General features: G+C 37.1%; 1 protein-coding gene across 1 annotated transcript in view; it reads right to left on the reverse strand.

Annotated features, from left to right (window-relative positions):
* Window positions 1–3,543: 3,543 nt before the first annotated feature.
* CENPK (centromere protein K) overlaps window positions 3,544–20,611 on the reverse strand; it is a 32,538-nt gene continuing 15,470 nt past the window's right edge. Inside the window, exons 4-10 of the mRNA XM_055699069.1 lie at window positions 19,398–19,470; window positions 13,873–13,919; window positions 12,370–12,452; window positions 12,157–12,252; window positions 11,755–11,884; window positions 7,379–7,429; window positions 3,544–4,050 (exon numbers count right to left, since the gene is read on the reverse strand). Coding sequence (XP_055555044.1) covers window positions 3,892–4,050; window positions 7,379–7,429; window positions 11,755–11,884; window positions 12,157–12,252; window positions 12,370–12,452; window positions 13,873–13,919; window positions 19,398–19,470 — 639 coding nt within the window. The 3' untranslated portion in view covers window positions 3,544–3,891. The remainder of the gene's footprint in view (window positions 4,051–7,378; window positions 7,430–11,754; window positions 11,885–12,156; window positions 12,253–12,369; window positions 12,453–13,872; window positions 13,920–19,397; window positions 19,471–20,611) is intronic.

The following is a 20,611-nucleotide window of genomic DNA, read 5'->3' on the forward strand; positions in this document are numbered from 1 at the left end:
CAGGGATATACATCCTGGGGAGATCATAGGGATATGTCCCAAGAGTGCAGAGGGGATCAGGAAGGCCAAGGCACAGCTGGAGCTGAACTTGTCTAGGTACATGAACAATAACAAGGGTTTCTTCAGGTACATAGGATAAGAAAGGAAGATGAAACAAACTGTACCCCCCAACCAGTGAAACGGCAGACCTGCCTACAAGAGACATGGAGAAGGCAGAGGTACTCAACAACTTTTTTGCCTTGTTCTTTACTGGCAAGTGTTCTAGTCACATCACCCAGTTCACAAAATCCAAAGACAGGGTGAAGTACTGGCCGCTGTAAGAGATGACCAGGTTTGAGACCATCTCAGGAACCTGAATGTGGACGAGCCCATGGGACCTATGAAATGTGTATTAGGTTTGCATGGCAAGGTTTTGGTCAGGGGGTGCTACAGGGGTGGCTTCTGTGAGAAGATGGACCCACCGCTGGCCAAGGCTGAGTCCATCAGCAACAGTGGTAACACCTCTGTAATAGCATATTCAAGAAGGAAGGGAAAAACCACTGTGGAGCAGCAGCCAGAAGAAAGGAGTGAGACTATGTGAGAGCAACAACCCTGCAGACCCCCAGGTCAGTGCAGAAGGAGGGCAGGAGGTGCTCCAGGCACCAGGGCAGAGATTCCCCTGCAGCCTGTGGTGAAGACCATGGTGAGCCAGGCTGTGCCCCTGCAGCCCATGGAGGTCCATGGTGGAGCAGATATGCACTCTATAGCCTGTGAAGGACCCCATGCTGGAGCAGGTGGATGTGCCCTGAAGGAGGCTGTGACCTGGTGGAGAGCCTGCACTGGAGCAGGCTCCTGGCAGGACCTGTGGCCCCAATTTAGATTGAAGCCCATGCTGGAGCAGGTTTGCTGGCAGGACTTGTGACCCCACTGGGGACCCACACTGGACCAGTCTGAACCTGAAGGGCTACACCCTGTGGGGGACGTACACTGGAGCAGTTTGTGAAGAACTGCAGTCTGTGGGAAGGACTCAGGTTGTAGAGGTTCGTGGAGGACTGTCTCCCATGGGAGGGATCTCATGATGGAGATGGAAAGAGTGGCAGAGATGTGTGGTGAACTGACCGTGACCCCCATTCCCTGTTCCTCTGTGCTGCGCAGGCGGATGAGGTACAGAAAATCAGAGTGAAGCTGAGACCGAGAAGAAGGGAGGGGTGGTGGGAAGGTATTTTAAGATTTGGTTTTTTTTCTCATTACCCTACTCTGATCTGATTGGTAATAAATTAACTTCCCTGGGTCAAGCCTGTTTTGCCTGTGATGGTAACGGCTGAGTGCTCTCTCCCTGTCCTTACCTTGGCCCACGAGCCTTTCTTTACATTCTCTCTCCCACCTCCAGCTGAGGAGGACAGTGAGAGTGGCTGGTACCTGGCATTCAGCCAAGGTCAAGCCACCGCAGATGCATCCACAGGTCCTGAGGGAACTGGCAAATGAAGTGGCTAAGCCACTATCCATCGTATCTGAGAAGTTCCCATGGACTGGAAAAGGGGAAATAATCCCCATTTCTAAAACAGGAAAAAAAATGACCTGAGAAACTACAGGCCACTCAGTCTCACCTCTGTGCCCAGCAAGATCATGGAGCAGATCCTGCTGGAAACTGTTAAGGCACATGGAAAACAGAGAGGTGACTGGTGACAGCCAACACAGCTTCGCTAAGGACAAATCATGCCTCACAGATTGGTGGCCTTCTATGACAGGGTTACAGTGCAGTAGCTAAGGGAAGAGCAACTGAGATCACCTACCTGGATCCATGCAAAACATTTGACACTGTCCCACACGCCATCCTCTTCTCTAAACTGGAGAGACATGGACTTGACAGGTGGACCATTAGGTGGATAAGGAATGGGCTGGATAGCCACACTCAGAGTTGTGCTCAGTGGCTTGATGCCCAGGTAGAGACCAAGTCAGGTCCCCACAGGGGTCTGTGTTAGGACCAGTGTTATTTAACATCTTTGTTGGCAACGTGGACAGTGGGACTGGGTGCACCCTCAGCAAGTGTGCAGGTGACATGCTGGAGGGAAGGGATGCCATCCAGAGGGACCTTGACAGGCTTGAGGTTGGCCTGTGTGAAATGCATGAAGTTCAACAAGGCCAAATGCAAGGTCCTGTACCTGCATCCCAAAACTGGGACACAGGCTGGAAGATGAAAGGATTGAGAGCAGTCCTGCTGAGGACTTGGGGGTGCCGGTGGATGAGAAGCTGGACACGAGCTGGCAAGGTGCGCTTCCAGCTGAGAAAGCCAACTGTATCCCAGGCTGCATCAAAAGAAGTGTGGCCACCAGGCTGAGGGAGGTGATTGTGCCTCTGCTCTCATGAGACCCCACCTGCAGTACCACGTTCAGCTCTGGGGCTCCAGCATATGAAAGACACGGGCCTGCCTAAGGAGGCCCACAAAGATGATCAGGGGGTACAGCACCTCCCATATGAGGACAGGCTGAAAGAGTTGGCGCTGTTCAGCCTAGAGAAGGCTCCAGGGAGCCCTTGTAGCAGCCCTCCAGCGCTTAAAGGGGGCCTACAGGAAAAATGGGGAGGGACTCTTTTACCAGGGACCTTAGTGATGGGACAAGGGTTAATGGTTTTAAACTGAAAGAGGGTACATTTAGACTAGATGTTAGGAAGAAATCCTTTGTGGTGAGGGTGGTGAGACACTGGAACAGGCTGCCCAGAGCTGCTGTGGGTGCCCCATCCCTGGCAGTGCTCAAGGCCAGGCTGGATGGGGCTTGGAGCAACCTGGGCTAGTGGAAGGTGTCCCTGCCCATGGCAGGGGCGTTGGAACTAGATGGTCTTTAAGGTCCCTTCCAACCCAAACCACTACATGATTCTATACAACCCTTTATTTTTCTCTGAACTGAAATATCATTAAAGTTACTACTCCAATAAACTGAAATCTGGTTAATGAAAGGCATATTGTATTTCCCAAGATTACAGATACTGTAGATAAGGCAAGAGCAGAATTTTGTGCACCCATGGCCTGCAGTAACAAGGGCTATAAAAAAGCAATTAGAATGACACAGAATGGCAGCATTTATCTAGAAGGTGTCAATTGACATAACTTCAAAACTGTAGAAATCAACAGAACAGGGATTTGTTAAAAACCTTGATAAACTAGATTTGAAGAAGTCTGAACAGATACTGTTAGCCAACACAGCATAACACAGTACAGGTTCTTTAGGAAGTACCCAGCTGTACAGTTGCACACTCAACATTTGCAGTCTGTTGCACAGCTTTCCTAACAGTTTATCTTAAAGCCAAAAAATTTTTTCAGAAAAAAACCACCACCACCCCCCCCCACAATCCTGAAATGATACTTCACTGTTAATTCCAAATGTTTGCAAGGCTACATACAGGAGGAGCTACTAAGTGAGTTATTTCAAACTTCACCTCTGCAGAGTACAACAAAATACTCAAGAAAATTAAAAAAGTTAGAGTTAAAACCATCTAAGAAGTTAAAATGAAAGTGATACATTAAATAAGATTGTAAAAGTAAAAAAATTAAAAAGCAAGACCAGTTGATTTAATTTTAATCTTTTATTTGCCCATTACCTGAATTTGCATCTTCTTAAAGCAGCTAAAAAACCCCTTTACAATGCATCACTTGCCATGAAACGAAAAGCTAACGGTTCCCTAATGTAATTAATGTTAATTACATGTAATGTTTCTAACAGTTAAGGTAGAAATTTTAATCTTTTTTTTCGTATTTCACTATCTGACCAAATACACAGTTAATAATAAAGAATAATAATCCAATAAGAAAAGGTTGCTGATAATAAAAAAAGCTCATCATAGAACCCAAGTATGACTTAGCCCCCAAGTAAATGTACTGGTGCTTTGTTTTGTGTTAAAGTAAACAGGTATGTCATGCTATATGTGAAAGGCTTCTAGGCGCATTCTGTTTGGATCTTCCGGATGTCTCAGGGCAATTCCATATCGCAGCAGCAGCTCAACGTAAGGTGGCCAGAATGAGTCATTGATTGTTACATAGGGTTCATGTGGCCTGTGCATTAATTGTTCTATGAGAATCTGGAAAACCAAAAAGGTAAGATTTAGGAAATGAACACACAACTAGATTTTTATCTCCTTTAACCAAATTTCTACAAATTGTTGTAACGAGACACTTATGTAGGCAATATATGAAATACAAGACCTGTTCAAGGCAGAAGTGAAATTAAGAACTTCCAATTAACTTAACATCTTTTTTGATGTAAAACTTAGAGAATGAGAATTCTCCTTTTATCCAGACTAATTTTGTCACAATCTGTCAAAAAAATCTTAGTGGATTTTTGACAGTAAATGCGTAAAAAATCTGAACATGAAGGTTCCTTATATATTTAATCTTTAAATCAGCATCTGTTAAGATTAAAAGCATTAACTAAGAGGGAAAGCTAGATTTTTTGAAATCTCTAGCTCAAAACCAAATAGTATTTCTCCCTCACTTTCAGATTTTAGCAAAGAATGTCCATCTTAGATTTTTTTTCTAAATTTCACCTCACTAATAAGCTACCAAACAAAAAAAAGGTATTACATTAGGAATTCTTTTTCCTGTATTTCATAGAATCACAGAATCATTTAGGTTGGAAAAGACCTTTGAGATCATCAAGTCCAACCGCTAACCCAGGACTGCCAAGTCCATCACTAAACCATGTCCCTAAGCACTGCATCTACATGTTTTTTTGAGTGTCTTCAGGGGTGGTGATTCCACCATGTCCCTGGGCAGCCTGTTCCAATGCCTGTTCCAATGCTTCAACAAAAAAGTTTTTTCTAATATCCAACCTAAACTTGACCTGGTACAACCTGAGGTTGATTCCTCTTGTCCTGTTGGTTGTTACCCAAGAGTGGAGACTTATCCCCACCTGCCTACAACCTCTTTCAGGCACTTGTAAAAAGCAATAAGGTCTCCCCTGAGACTCCTTTTCTCCCAGCTAAACAACCCCAGTTCCCTCAGCTGCTCCTCATAAGGCTCATGTCCTTCTGTAGGTAGTGTTAGAAATAAGTAAGTCTGCACCTGTGAAAAACTAATCACCATAGTCCTACTTTTAACTTCACTATGTTTGCACATCCAATCTTTTTTTGCTCATCTCATAAATGGAGTATTCAAATTCTTAATATCACTTCTTGTTTGGGCATGACAAGCACCTTAAACAATTAATCTCCTCTTGATAGTTTCTTACTCCTTTGTTCCTTGTCTATGTATAGAATTAATTAATGGAGGTAAAAACAAAGATCAGTTTTGACCTTCTTTTTCTGATCTTGGAGACCATGTTTATGCCCTCATAATACTGCTCATGGGGAATATTACACACATTACACATGAAATAATCTTACTCACCCCATGGTACTCTCTCCGTTTATCACAGATATTTCACCTTTCTACACAGAACTTCTAAATGTTATAGCTTCCCCACTTTCAGTAGGTACAAAATATTCTATCTGCCTCTATCGCTGAAGAAAACCTCAAAATCCTTCACCACCAGACTTTACTCTTCTTTCACCCACTGCTATTAAAAAAAATAAAATACTGCTCTTTTTTCCAGAACATTCCAAATAATTTTTCCAGTTTATGTCTTTTCTACTTACCTGCCCCAATTCTAAGTATTTCCTCCAAACACATCATTTTAGATGAATTGTTACTTAGCTTTTTCTGACATTAGATATTCCAAAATAACCTTTATGGCTGTAACTACATACTTTTGTATTGTAAGCAGCCTTTCAAATCTTAAAATAGTTCATTAAATTCTCAATCAGAAAGGAATAATTATCTAACTGTTTGCAAGGAAAAGAATTACTACATCTGTAAAAAATTACAGCTCTTTACAGGAATAAAAATTATATATATACATAAATATAAGAGTATAATAAAAATTCTGAGGTTTGCATGAGAAAAAGAGTTTACTGCTTGCTTACTACTTACACTAGTTTAATGATGTACTGATATACCTAAATAATATAAATGCACACACCTAGCTTGTCAAAGTGGATTTATTAAAAACGTACACTTCCATTACTTAACAAACATGCACATGGAGATCGAGGAAACATGGTTAGGAACATATTTACTGATTGTAATTCTGTGAATAAATCACTGTTGCAACATCAAATTCTAAATCTGGAATTATAATACAAAGATGACATTGCATTTGTCTCTTCAAGAAACTATTATCTGTATTTAAGAAAATACTGTTGAAACTTAACAGGGACTTGAAGCTAGAGCCAAGCTCAAGGAAAAAAACTCCCATACAACAAAGATAACTATCTTGGCATAAACTGTCAATGTTACTTAAAACTAAAAGAAAGTCTGGATTTTTGGAAGACTTTGGAAATCAGACACTACTTCTACATGTTCACATTATGAGGAGATTAACAGTATCAGGAACATATGAAGGAAATTGTAAAGCATTAGAAGAGCTTTAAAATTCTAATCGCATAGGGAACATGGCTATTTTAAAATCTGCTTTCAAGCTCTGCCTAATTTGGCATTAATAGGCATTCTGAGATGCTTGAAGCATATGAAATTATTTTGAAGATTAAGCCCAATGTCTGAGCTTTAAAAACTACAACTATGTCATAGTGACTAGATCATAGTACCTTAATGCCAGAAAGTTGTTCATCAAGTTTTCCCTCTGGAACAAATTTTTTATCCCAGGGAGGTCTTATATATAGATGCTTACAACGTGAAGAGTAAGGATGGAGGAGGAATAGGAAATTTCACTTCAAATGCTACATTTAACACAAGAAGGAACAATGCTAGTGAAAAGATTTTTAATGCTCCTTCAAAATTATGTTTTGCAATTCAAATTCATAAATTGCACTGTGATAAAAATATATATGAAGTAATGCTGGCATACTTATAAAATCAATTAGAAATGCATGAAACTGACTCATTGATTTCCTCATACACAACGATAATCCTGTTAACATACAAGTATACAGACAGATTGGCCCTTCTGACTGCTATTGTGCTGTATTTCAGAAATACTTTCAATGAAACAGTACAAAATATAGCATGAAATGGAACAACTGATTTTTTGTTAAGCATAGCATTTGTCTCCCCTAATATGAGCCATTAAGACTCATAAAACTTCTTTAAAATAATCATTACAAAATAAAGAAATATGGGATAATCATTCTTCAGTTTAAGCTGAAGATTAGTTATCTAAATTACTACCACCTCTCTTGTAAAAAGTCGGGGGTTTAATTTGAAAGGAATTAAAACAGACATATGACAGAAGTAATAAACATTCTACTTTTCAACTATCTTAGCCGTACATCATATACTGTTATCTTAATGTATTACGATCAGATCGGACTATTGGAAAATCCTCTGAATCTCTATGTAACAAAACCATCTTACCTCCAAAATTTTATGCAGCGTTATCAGTTCTGCAGCTGGCTTCTCAGAATTCTGCAAAGACAACCACCCCCCCAGCCAAATTAACAAAACCTAAAACTAAATAGTTACAAAAAATGTTAACTGACAAAGAAAAACAACAACACAGTTACTTTATTGCATAGTATACAACACATGAAGACTTTTACTTTAATTCAGTCTTGACAGAAACACAAGATAACATTTAAATCTACCAGTTCAATATCATAACACTCCAAATGTAACATTTTTTGAATTATTTATTAAAAAAAGTTCTCAAGTGATCGTAGCATATCTACCTGGGTTTACATTTAAATAAAACCAAGTACATCATATTTATAATGCAGTACAGTGCAAACCATTCTATGAGTACAATGTTAGGCATAGCTTAAGAATCATTAAAAATTTCGGAAGAAAAAAAAGTCTTTGATAAAATATCATTAGAAAATTACTTTTTTTCATTTGTAGCAACTGCCTAAGAATTCCTTAGGCAGCAACGCCAACAAAACTGCTTATGCTGTTGCACGGTGAAGCTGATTCTTTTGTTTTTCAATTTTATTCTTTTCCCCCATTCACTCCACATTCAACAAAACAAAGGAGATAATACAGCACTGGTGGCTGCTCACTCAGCACTGCTGTTGCATATATGAATTTAAGTCCTAAGATATTAACAGCTGTGCAGCATCTTACACATACTCCACTTCTGGAACAGAAGAATACATGCAATAAAGAAGAATTTGTGATAGGCAAGTGCTGGCTCCTTTTTTGCAGTTGTAGTTCTTAATATTCTTCCTTCAAAAATGCTAAATAATGCCTAATTTTTTGCCTTTATCTTGATACTAGGCTGAACAAACAGAATCTATGCTAAGAAGTTGCTAAAGGTTCCTTAGCACAATCATGAAGATACTTTGTTATTTCTCTGACCAAAAATACTACTACCTAACTTAGGTAGTGGGTTCAATATTAATGTTTCGAAGTTGAAATTAGGTTATGACTTCAGTAATTAATTACTAACACTGATATATAAAGAACAAAATTCTAGGGATATTAGTGTGAAGAGGATCGCACTCTCACAGAACTAGGTTTATAATATACATTGTATATATTGTTTTGTAAAATTGTATTACTTAGATATTTTAAGTGTTAACAATATAATAAATATCTCCAATTAATTAATGCTCATGAAGTCACTTTTAAGCAGGATGCTCAGCATTTATTTATTTAACCTGAACAGTACCACATATCACAGCACTCTCCAAACTAGCCAGCTGCAACAAGGTCTTTTTACTATCTCATACCAACATTCTCTTCATACAGTTCCTCTGCTGCCCTCTCCTCATCCCGGGCATGCATTCTCCCTTCTCTTGCTTCTTCTTTTCTCTGCTTCCTCCTCGGCGGCTCTCCCTTCACTGGCTCTCAACCCCTTAACAGAACCAGCCACAGCTGCACCTTATCTACATGGGCCAACCCGCTGCCCCTGAAGCCAACCACAGCTGTATGTTATCAATGCTAATTAACCCAGCTTCATTCCTCTACACCACATTCTCCCTTCCCTGAGATAGACTGGCATAAAAAATATTCCTCAACATATGACATTTTGTATTTCTTACCTTGAGAAAAAATGTGCCTCAATCAGAGATTTAAAATGCAAGATAATTCTTACCACAATCCCTACCTATAGTAAAGGTGCGGGCCATGGCAACAGAATCTAACCTGAGCTGCTGTGACTCAGTCTTCCCTCCCACTTCCAATCCCAGATGCAGATGCCTGGTGAAAGGAGGGTGAGGCTGGGGGTAGTTCACACTACTCTGCAGCTGTGCCCTACACTCACGCAGAACTACAGAACACAAGAAGCTTCCATGAAATGAAGTAAAATTACTGATGTACAGAGGTGAGAGTCTGGTGCTGCCAGACTACTGAACCAAGCTGATGATAGATGTGAATACCATGTTCCTCCAAATCAAGGTAGCTGCAAATTTCATTGCTAATGCTGACAATTTGTGTTTGCCGACAATAAAGAAAACAATATAGGTGAAAATGACCGTGTCTCCTGCCTTCACAGTTAATCACTTAGATGCAGATTACAGAGGACCTGCAGCTGAGCCACTGAGATGCAACTGAGTCAAAAGATACAGGAAGCAACTATAGATTCACAACGAGTGAAAGGGAAAAGACTTGTCAGAAAACAAACTGTGTTTAAGGGTTCAGGAAATGCATAAATAAAATAAAAACTAAGACAAGACCTTGCTTCAAAATTTATCGAAATAATTTATACATTTAAGTAAAATAAATAAAGAAAGAAAGATAGAAGGTGCGCTTCTGTGAGCAGGGGAAGGGTTGACTAATCCCAAACACCTTGGGTGATTATTTCTTTCTTTAGATTTTAGTAAGGAAAATTGCATGGAAGAGAGATGAAGGCAGGGTAGCTAATAAGAATTTCTGACAGTATAACAGAGGCTGAGAAAATTCAAGCAGTTGATTTTGCTCTGGGGTGGGAGACTTTTACATAAAACTTTACTCATAATTCTGGAACATACACATGAATTCACCATTTCTTGTATTTAAAACACAGCTGGATATGACCATGAGCACCTCAATCCACCTTTGACATTGGCACTACCTTGGTGATGGTGTTGGAATGGAAGCTCTAGAGGCCAATTCCAGCCTTTATTTTTCTATGACATCACATAAATGGGAGCAAAAACATCGACATATCTCATTGTAGAAGAAGTATTTTTAAGGAAATAATAATGATACATATGAGAAAAATGGACAATTACTTAAAATGTGTCTGGGAAAGTCATTAATGTTTGAAGAGGCATGTCCTAGAACAATTGTAAGATGAAGAACCACCAGCACAGGTTCCCAGCAATAGGGAGATGACATATCAGGCTGACTGAAAGGTGACTGTTCATTAAATCCCTGAAGCTTTTATTTCTTAATGTTGGAACAAAATGTATCATATTTAGTAACAGGAGGAAACTGGAAAGCATCGATATGCAGAACTAAGATATAATAGAGTAAGTTGTTCGAAGATGGTTAAATAAGACTTTGAAAATGGACATGATGCCTTGAAAGGCTCTATTTGGTATTTTTATATACAAAATATGTACTTCTGTGCAAAACCAAGACTTTCTTTAATTAAAAGCTCAGGATTCATCAGTTGGAAATAACAGGAAGAAAGTCACTGGTGTCATTAAGTGTTTTTGTAGTGACTGTGATCTAGTAGTTTTATTTATAATATTGATTTTTACCAGGTTCCAAAACAGATGAATCCAAGTGGAACCAAACATAGAAAATGAGTATTATTAGGATAATCCAGGGAATTGAAAAAAAATGTCTTACAGGAGAAGAACAAGAACTAGCAAAGCTAGTTCAATTAGCAAAACAAAGAAAGAGAGGGTATAAGAATTTCTGACAGTATAACAGAGGCTGAGAAAATTAAATTCTATAAAAATATCAGGAGGAATAAACAATACTGGTATAAAAAATACATGGATCTGTAGTCAGACTTGAATAAATTTAGACTGGAAGTTCGGAGACATTTTCTAACCAGAGTGCTGAGGTACTAAAACAAACCCCAACAGAAACAGTAGTTACAAAAATAATTAGTTTTAAAATGGAGCAAAATGATAATATTAAAGAAATCACATTATGTGATTGTTTGAAATAATAGGGAAATGGATTAAAGAAATCACTTTCTATTTCTGAATTCTTAAGTGTGTCTGAAACAAAAATCCACCCCATCTTTTTTGTAGCTTTTTTTGTAACCTTCAAATAGTAATGGTAAGAGGTTTATTTTTACTGCAGACTTTGAATTTATCATGCAAAATACTCCCTGACTGTTGATTTTTCCCTGAAGTTTTAAGATAATTTTTGGCCCAGTTTGCCTGATCAGAAACTGATGGTTAACATTCCAAACTACACTGTAATTATAAACACTTGTCCATATTATTGTTCCAAAAACATTGTTAAACAATTAAAATTTGCTTTGCCAAGGAAAATATGAATCCACTTGCCTAGTCCAGTAAAAAAGAAAATGGAATGATTTGGAGTGAACCCCTCACCATTTCTAAATTTGGCACAGCTTGCAGTTCAGTAAGAAATACAATACATTGCTACATATCTCATTGGGTAATGGATATATGCACTAAAAAAGAACATACTGAGCTGAGAACAGCCTTAAATAATAGAAAACCAACCTGAAAAGTATCAATTAAACCTTAAGGATCAGGTGTAAGAACTACACTTGTTCCAAAAATATAACTGCACATTCTGTGCTTGTGACTTCAAAAAGATATTGCATCTAATTAAGTGGAAATTAAACACTCAAAATGTAATAGTTATCAAGAAAATCTTACCTTTTTAGCACTTACACCTTCCTTTGGAAGGGGAAAATGTTCTTCTAGGAATTCCGTCAGAGCAATCAAGAGTTTGTTCTTAAAGGTCGTTACTTTCAAGATTTCATTTTGCAGTTCATCAATATCCGAACTAATAGTAAAACCACAGCAATAGAACATGAATTTTGATAAAATAATACAAAAGTTAAGTAACCCCCCCTTATTTTCTAGTGTTGTAAGTTCAACATCTTGAATCACAGGATATAAGCAGATAGCATTATTTTCTGTGTTACAAATACTGATTATTGAGTTATTTAACAAAAGAAGAAGTATGTTCTAAGACTTTGTTTGCTCATTTGCTCTTGATTTATTTAAACCTTTATTTAAATTCTTTAAAATAAAAACTCAACACTGTAGAAATACCTTTTTTGAGCAAGTTCAGCTTGGGCTTTTGTCTCTTCTTCCATTTTAGTAAGAAAATCTACTAACTGGTTCTGTTCCTCATGCCACTGCTGTTCTCTTTGCAACATGAAAAGTAGGGAATGGCACAAATTAAATAGTTTTCCCAGACAGTAAAAACCCCCAATGTGTCATAAAAAAGCTTACAGCACTCATAAATCCGAATTATTGTATTACCTTTTCAGATCTTCTTCCAGTTGTTTATTCTTTGACTCAGCTGCCGCGAGCACCATTTCAAGATTATCCTTTACAGCCTGCAACTATAAAAAAGTAAAAATAAACCTACAGATTGCAGGTAGCCCGGTCTGTAGTATTTGTTCTATGTAAGGTTACATCTGTAAATCTTGTAAGAATGGCCAAAATTATCTGCAGCTTCTTAAGAAATATGGCTATAGAGTGACACACTATTTTTAAATCCAGTTGGAGCTGTTTCAAGTGTCACTGTCACCAGTTGTTCATTAGTGTACTAATACTCTGTAAAACAACATTATTGTACCTGAAGCAGATTATGGAGTGCACACATGAACTGTGCACGTAATGAAAGACTGAGGAAAAAAACAGCAGCAGCACCAGAGCTGTGTTGTTTAAATCATTGCAGCTGCTTGCAACAATGAATCCATGCTAACTGCACCAACTTAAAATGTATAGCACTCAGAAAATAAAGATGCTGCAAAGACTAACTGCATCCATGAATTAAATGGTTCTCAGCAATATGGATATATTTGGGAGAGAAAAGAGGGAGAAATAGAGCTACGGCAGCCAGAAGCTCTACGTGCTGCTGAAGATTGAGAACAGTGGACTCTCAGTGGACTGGATGTTTCATTACTGCATTATGTTCTACAATGTAGTACTTCTAAGAGTTTGTTTTTTTAATATAAACCTATGATCTGGATGCATTCTGTCTCCTCCCATACAAACAATGAGAATTTTTTATTTGATATCATATATATATATAATGAGAATTAGCTCAAAGAAATAAAAATTGTGAAAATATATTCTGTATAAGCAAATATGCTTTATATATGCAACACCTGAAACAAAAAAATCTCAACAAAATAGGCCACAAAATGGGATATCAGACCAAACATGCCATACCAATACAGTCAAATGAAAGTGTATAACCAAACAACTTGTTAATAGTGACTCTTAACAGCAGTTGAGTTCCCTGTTGTGAGTGGTAATACAGGGAGGAAAGCTGCTAGGACGAAGAAAAGCCATAGCCACAGGAATATTCTCAGGTCATGTTGCATACCAAAGTCCAATCAACATAGTCTAAGACATCAATGTAATGTCTTACACTATATTCAAGAATGTCTTACCCTAAGACATTCTTGATTTGCTATTTCTTCCAAAGCTAGGAAGAACTCAACAAATTATTTTCAAATTATAACCACAGAACTCTAGATGTAAGAATACTGACTCTTCTCTGTAACACATAATGTTAGATTATTTCATATGAAGTATGAAATGCAATATATAAAACTTTCTGTTTAGAAGATCATTCATTACAACCAGGAAATATTAGTAGTTATAATACAAGGGAAGAAAAACATTAGAACAACAATGCCAGTATCTTAGCAGTAGTCCACCACATGAGTAGTCATAGGAAAATGCAACAACTGTATACACTTTTTTTTCCCAACATAATTGTATTACTTCTTAACAAACAAAAAGACTTACCTCTTTTTGTCCTAATGCTGATAGCATACCTGGATTAGTAGAAATTACTGAAAAATAAAATTAATTGGTTTATTCACATTGGATGATACAGACTTGTGTATACCAAAAGGCAGGTCAGCTAGACACAAACTTGTGTATCCTCTGAAAAACTAGTTTGGTTGTCAGCAGCAGTTTACCATTTTGTGGTGTCCTGCTGGGCTAATCCATTGTCACTTTTCAGCAAGTCAAATTAGACTGAAATAAGTGTGGTGTTAATGTTTCTGCATTCTTTTTTATACCTGAACTAGCTCAGGTATGTAAGTATAGGTACATAATGCTGAAATGTGAAGTACAGTCATACTTCAAAGTAAGCAAGCCTGATTTTTTTCAGTGGTATCCATCAACATTACCAATGTGGGCAATCAAATTCTTCCAGTCTTCCAATTCCCTGTTAAACAGCCTCCCACCAAATGCTTGATCAGGATTGGAAAACCTATCATATTTAAAGAACTTAAAAAGCATGTAACAATCCTTAGTGTTCACAAGCATGGCTACATGCAAGGAGAAGAAAGGCCCTAAAAGGCCAACATCCTAACTCCAACCCTAAGCAACAGCAGTACTTAAGTTACGGTACTATTCAGGGATGTGGTAATGTTCCCCAGAATGCTCTTGCAAAACGCAGTGATTTAAGGCTCACAGATCTTCTGAATAAAAAGCAAATTATTGGATTTAACAGCCTTCAATGGACTCCAATCAATTCTCAGATCCATGTTAACTTCCAGCATCTGCATAAACACATGAATTTTGAAAGAGTGAAGCATTTGGACCTATTAACAGGAGAAACGAAAGCTACTCTAACAGATATAAATCTTAGGATGATTGGAACATTTTTTGCCCAAGCTTGGGTTCTGAATCTCTGATCTTAAAAACAATTACTTCAATAATAGCTTTTCCTTTAACAAAAAGGAAGCCCCTTATCTGTCTCAGAACAGCATTAAATATCTCCTAAATACAATACAGTTGATTTCATAAATTTATAAAAGTACTATTTTTTAATAAAGTAACTTTGTTGTTTTAATCTCCACAAATTTTGAGAAGCATTAAATTAGTAGTTTTAAAAGCAGCATTTGTTTCAAGATGAAAATCAGCAAAACCACTGATATAAAAATGCATTAAATTACATGTCACAAAAAAACCCTTTTACTTAGAGAATTGCTGTCTCTAAATCCTGAAACAAAATTTGAATAGAGGGTTCCCAAATTAAGCTTATGGTTAAGAGCTATGGGAGGTGGTGTCATGAACAAGTGTTCAGGTTAAGTTGCTTAAAGCAGAGTAGCCCAGAGGAGAGGGCAAGATGTACTACCGCAATGGTCTGTGCTATTATAAGAGCAAGATTTCTTTAATGACATGAATATCCTACATACATGATAAAATTAATTAGTGTGCTTTTATTTGCATTCACTGGTGTATATGAAGAAAACCATACAACTCTTTCCTCCGCCACGCCCACTGTGATTATTGTGAGTCCTCACTATCTGGAATTACCTATTTCTACTATTGCTTTGTAGCACGTCTTGACTTTTAGATATATAATCATGATGATGTGCTTCCTAGTCAATATTCATATTGTGTGAGTGTCAGAATAGGCCACATCTTCCTCAGAAAGAAATCACTAACCCTAATTTAGTGAAGGAACAGCGCAGATCTAAGACACTAGGACAACACATTTGTTTATGGCAGCTGCTACTGTCAAGAACACAGATTGCTCAATCTACTGTCAGTTAAAGCTTTTTCAGTTATGAATCATGATAAAACTTTTTCAGTTATGCATCATTACACTTGCAAAAATCAAATGTCACACAATTGCCTAGTGATACAGAATACAAGTAAGAAAAATGCTACCAAATGCTAGGAAAGTAAAAGCAACTACTATGCACATGTTTATACAGGAATTTCTATTAAACTAAGAGGAGTTTGGCAGAATAGTGATATTTTGCAAAGAAAAATAGGAATTATGCAGGGACCACAACTATTTCATATGGTATAAAATATGGTTGCTTCCACTTCCTTATTTTGCAAAGGTGAAAGTTAAATTCTATTTTTATGAGCCAAATGACTGTTAGAAAGTTTTAATTCAGCTGATTTAGCAGCTCTAGAGCTACATAAATAATACTGGAAACTGAGAGAACAAGAAACTAAAATAAAACCTTTTCAAAAATAAAATTTGCATTGTGGATTCAAGTCTATTTGCCAACATTGTGCCCAAAGAAATGTAGGACTGCCAAGTTATAACCTCTGAAAATAAGTTTTAAAATTGAAATGCTGACAGGCTCTCATTTACAAGAAATGAACTGGCCATTACTAAAAGCAGAAACCAAAGTAACAAGACAGACTAACATTCATACTCTTATTAATAAATTGTATGAAACTAGTATTTCTGTTATTCCTATTTAGATACACCTCATTTTCACACAGCCACTGCAACTCTGTTCAAATTCTCAGCAGCAACTTTTTTTCTTCCCTCAGAAAGGTAGCCAAAAAGGCAAACCTTTGGCTGCAAAATATTATTTGCATTTTAATATGCACAGATCATTTCTCTAGTACAAAATTAAGATTTCTAATAATAAATCTTATCACCTGGGAACAAGTAAGAATGGTTGAGCAAAGCAAGTCAGCAAGCCAGTAAAAATAGGTCAAGACCCAAGAATATTTTTAAGCAAATAGCTTAAAGTTTAAAATAATTAGATATTTTAGTAAGGAAACCTAACATCTCCAGGTATTTTACCCAGATAAAAACTGTAGGCGATTTCAAATAATCTGCTTTAAGACAGCAGCCTATTCATGAAAAGCACCCAAAAATCAGTATTTCCCAAATTCGTTCAATGTCACATTTTTGGTTTACATACCTGTAAGAAGCATTTGAGGTTGACCATTCTTAGAGATAGGCTTACAAAGCATATGAACTATGATTTTATTCCAATAGGGCAAAAAAATTCTATTTATAAGAAGACATTTTTTTGCCGGCTCCTATTAATTGGTCACCATATGCAGCAAGTATATGAACTTTGAAAGAAGCTGGAAGTGACTTTAATGCTCATCTCAAAATGCTTTCTGATTTGGCCAAATGCCAAAATACTGGAAATCACCATTTGCTGTCTAAAACACATTCCTATCATTTTGTAAACAATAAAAACCCCAAGCCTCTCCTGACATTAAAATACTCAAATTAGTCATTTTAAGATTAATTAGTAAGTTTTACTGGGTTGAAAGGTGCTAATGGGTCCTTGACAGGAGACATAACAGTGAGTACTACTTGAATACTTATGATAGTGTAGTGTGAACTGTTTCAGAAGTCTCCAAATGGGACATCTGAAAAAACAGATTACTCTCACATAGATTCTGAATGGTTTTATTTTCAGTGTCTGGCCACATCAGCCTTGCAACAGAGTGAAATCAGTCACTAGTCAGCACTAATACTTACGTATAAAAAGAATTTTGAAGAACTGAGGAATTTATACCTTCTGACTGATAACACCTAACAAATACAAAAGCTAGCACTTGTTTCAGTGGCTTGTGCTTCTCGGGATCAATAAGTGATCTGTGTTCCTGTGTTAAAATAAACTGATGTGTCTTTTCCCACCTTTCCTTAACCCAAAAGCTCTGATCCCTGTTAAATCCAAGACTAGTATTTTATTACAGTGTAATGGACTTACCACTAAAGGTTTACTTCAAAGTTTCAGCTAGTATTATCATAATACAACACACTTTTGTGAAGTATTAATAAAAAAACCCCCAACACTAAAGGAGGTATGATTGAAAACATGTCTGGGTAAATTACCGTGAGTTTATTAGCAATACTTGCAAATACTTGCTTGTTTTCATAATGAATTAATAGGAGTTAGTTTAGCACTGCATAAACAGTACCACTAGAAGGAAGACAAAACTAGATGATGCTTCCTAGTTCCTTCCTCTTGTTAGTGCCCCTCTTTGGTCTTTACTCTGTGTGGTACAGGTCTTAGTCTACCAGATACTAAGTTTGCTGAAAAATCAGAAATCAGGAAAAAAGTACTGCATGATTCCCTCCGCTTGTGAATATTAGGAGTTAGGTACAGATAGACTGTTCTCCCAGTGGAAAAAGAATGGTAAACCCCAGGTTCTAAGTCTTCGTAGTATGTTAATATTAGTATTTGGAAACAGTATTTATGTTGCTCCATCTATATGTCATGTAATTTGTCCAAGACTGATTAAAGTTTTATGGAGCAAGCACTGCTTCAGCCCACAGATGGCACCCTGATTTGTCAATTGTTTCCTCCAGAAATGCAAGAGATTTTAGTCCTCACTGAGATGGAAAACTAAAATAACCAAACTGGAAAACATCCTGAACAATCCTGAAAGCCTCCTTTGGAGAGGCTTTATATACTACTCAACCTCACCTTGAAAAAAGAAGTGGTTTTACCCCAGAATTATCAAAAAATATGTAGCAAGCACATTGTGTAGGAAAATCATCAAATCCTCAAAAGCTGTAAGCAGAGGTCACCTGTGCTAACAAAGGACATTTAATGCTGCAGCTCCTGCAGATGTCAGTGGAAGCCAGATGCTTGATGAATGTTGGTGTGCAATTGTTATGTGACTAAAAGTCTCTTAAATAGTAATTTCCACAAAGCCTAACGTAAATCTTTGGAGGCCTTCCATGACAGTCCAGAAGCTGGACAGATGTGTGAATGTTCCTTGGGCATCCTGGGGAGAGTGGGGATGCTCCTGCCTGCCGACTCAGGCTCTTACCTATGTGATGCCAGAGATGGGGTCTCATTTTTACTGCAGTGGACATCCTCTCTAGAAGGTCACAAAGGACAAGAGGAAAAGTTGCACCAGGGAAGGTTTAGACTGGATAGCAGGAAAAATTTCTCCACTGAAACATTAGAACAGGCTGCCCAGGGAAGTGGTGGAGTCACCATCCCTGGAGGCATTTAAAAGACGCGCAGATATGGCACTCAGGGACATGATTTAGTGGTGGATTTGGCAGTGCTAGGTTTACAGTTAGACTCTATGATCTTAGAAGTCTTTTCCAAACTAAATGACTGTGTGATTCTATAGGAAAAAAATACCAGTTTCTTGAAAGACAAACTGAAGATAAAATTATTTGCCAAAGTCATTCTGTCCTAAAAAGGAAATACAAATGAAAGATAGAAGAAACAACCACAGAAAGAAGAAGGAGAGTAACGTCATAAGGAACTTTTGTTAGGAGATCTGCTAACAGTAGTTTTTCCATATAATTGACTGATGAATGGTGATAGGAATCATGCATTTATTTGTCCAGAACCATAAGATTACATCATAGTAGAATTCACTTTGAATTCTTAAGCTCACTTAGAAATGAAGTGCAAAGAGAATACAGAAATTAAATGTACATTCTACTGTGGGAAGTATTTAACTTTTTAGTAATTACAGTATGAAAATACAATCAGCAGAGATTCCATATACACACAGTTTAATATGCCTAGATGAAAGTTTATATGAGTATACCTTACATGGAAGCAATTACTTACGTTCAGGACTTCTTTTTTGCCACTGTTTACATTCCACTGTTAAACTTGTCAATAGCATCTTTAACAAGGGAAGCTGCAGGACAAGAATGGAAGCATCTCTTAAGAGTATGTTGAGTTGCATTGGAGTAAAATGAGATAGAAATTTAATTATTAAGTTTATACAGCAGAAAATAAAAGAGCATTTATTGTAATAGACCATTTATTCCTTCTTCAAAAGCCCCCTGCAGAGATCAAGAAACATTTTTATTCTTTTTTTGAAACATGGGAAATCAGGAGGAGTCAGAGTTGGCATTTTTCCCCCCCAAATTCCTCTGTAATATCAATGACCGTAACTGAAGATGAGTCACTAGCAGCAATGAAAATATTTCACACCCCAACTCCTCCTTAGGTGCATTGTTGATACACTTTTAAGGTTAAATGGACTGTGCTTGACATGTGATGACTAAACAAAGGACTGGCTTCCAAAAAAAAAAAGATTTTACTACTGTCAGCAAAACCACATCTGTGGACTTAACTAAATGCTTAAGAACTAGTGCTCTATCTCACTGTAATCACTGAAAATATAAGAGCAATAAGAAAAGGCACCAGTTCAGACATTAAAAATCCAAAACTAAACAACCATAGATTCTAAAAATACTTATTTTAATATCTTACTATGTTCTGGAGAAATAATATATTCATTACTACTACTCTGCTTCCTGAAACTGAGTACTACACCTATAGTTTTTCTTCAAATAGATTGTAAATTACATATAGATATCACATTACAAGTAATCTGATAAGAAATTAAGCATACATTTAAAATGTAAAAGGTTATGCTGATACGTTCAACCATTCCATAAAAAGCACTGCAGATTGCATTTGTTTTTTCATCAGCTAAAAGAGAAAAATATGCTAAAATCATCAGCCAAGTTCTTATAATAAAAATTTGAAAAATTGACAACTTAAACTTAGCTTTTCACTACTCAACTTTGTAAAGTGCATCTTCAAGAGACAACCTTTTAAAATAAAGGAAAACAAACCCAAACTAAAAGAAACAATCGTAAACCAAACATTTATTTTCTAGATCAGGTAGCATCACCTCTTTCATAATGGAGCACTACTCTTGATAGTACCATCAGCTTATTCTTTGTTCCTTTAAACTTGATAAAAAAGGGTGTATGAAACATTCTGGATATTCCAGTAACTGGACAAAAAGTTAACACTACTATTCA

This window comes from Falco cherrug, chromosome Z (assembly GCF_023634085.1).
Source record: "Falco cherrug isolate bFalChe1 chromosome Z, bFalChe1.pri, whole genome shotgun sequence".
Lineage (NCBI taxonomy): Eukaryota > Metazoa > Chordata > Aves > Falconiformes > Falconidae > Falco > Falco cherrug.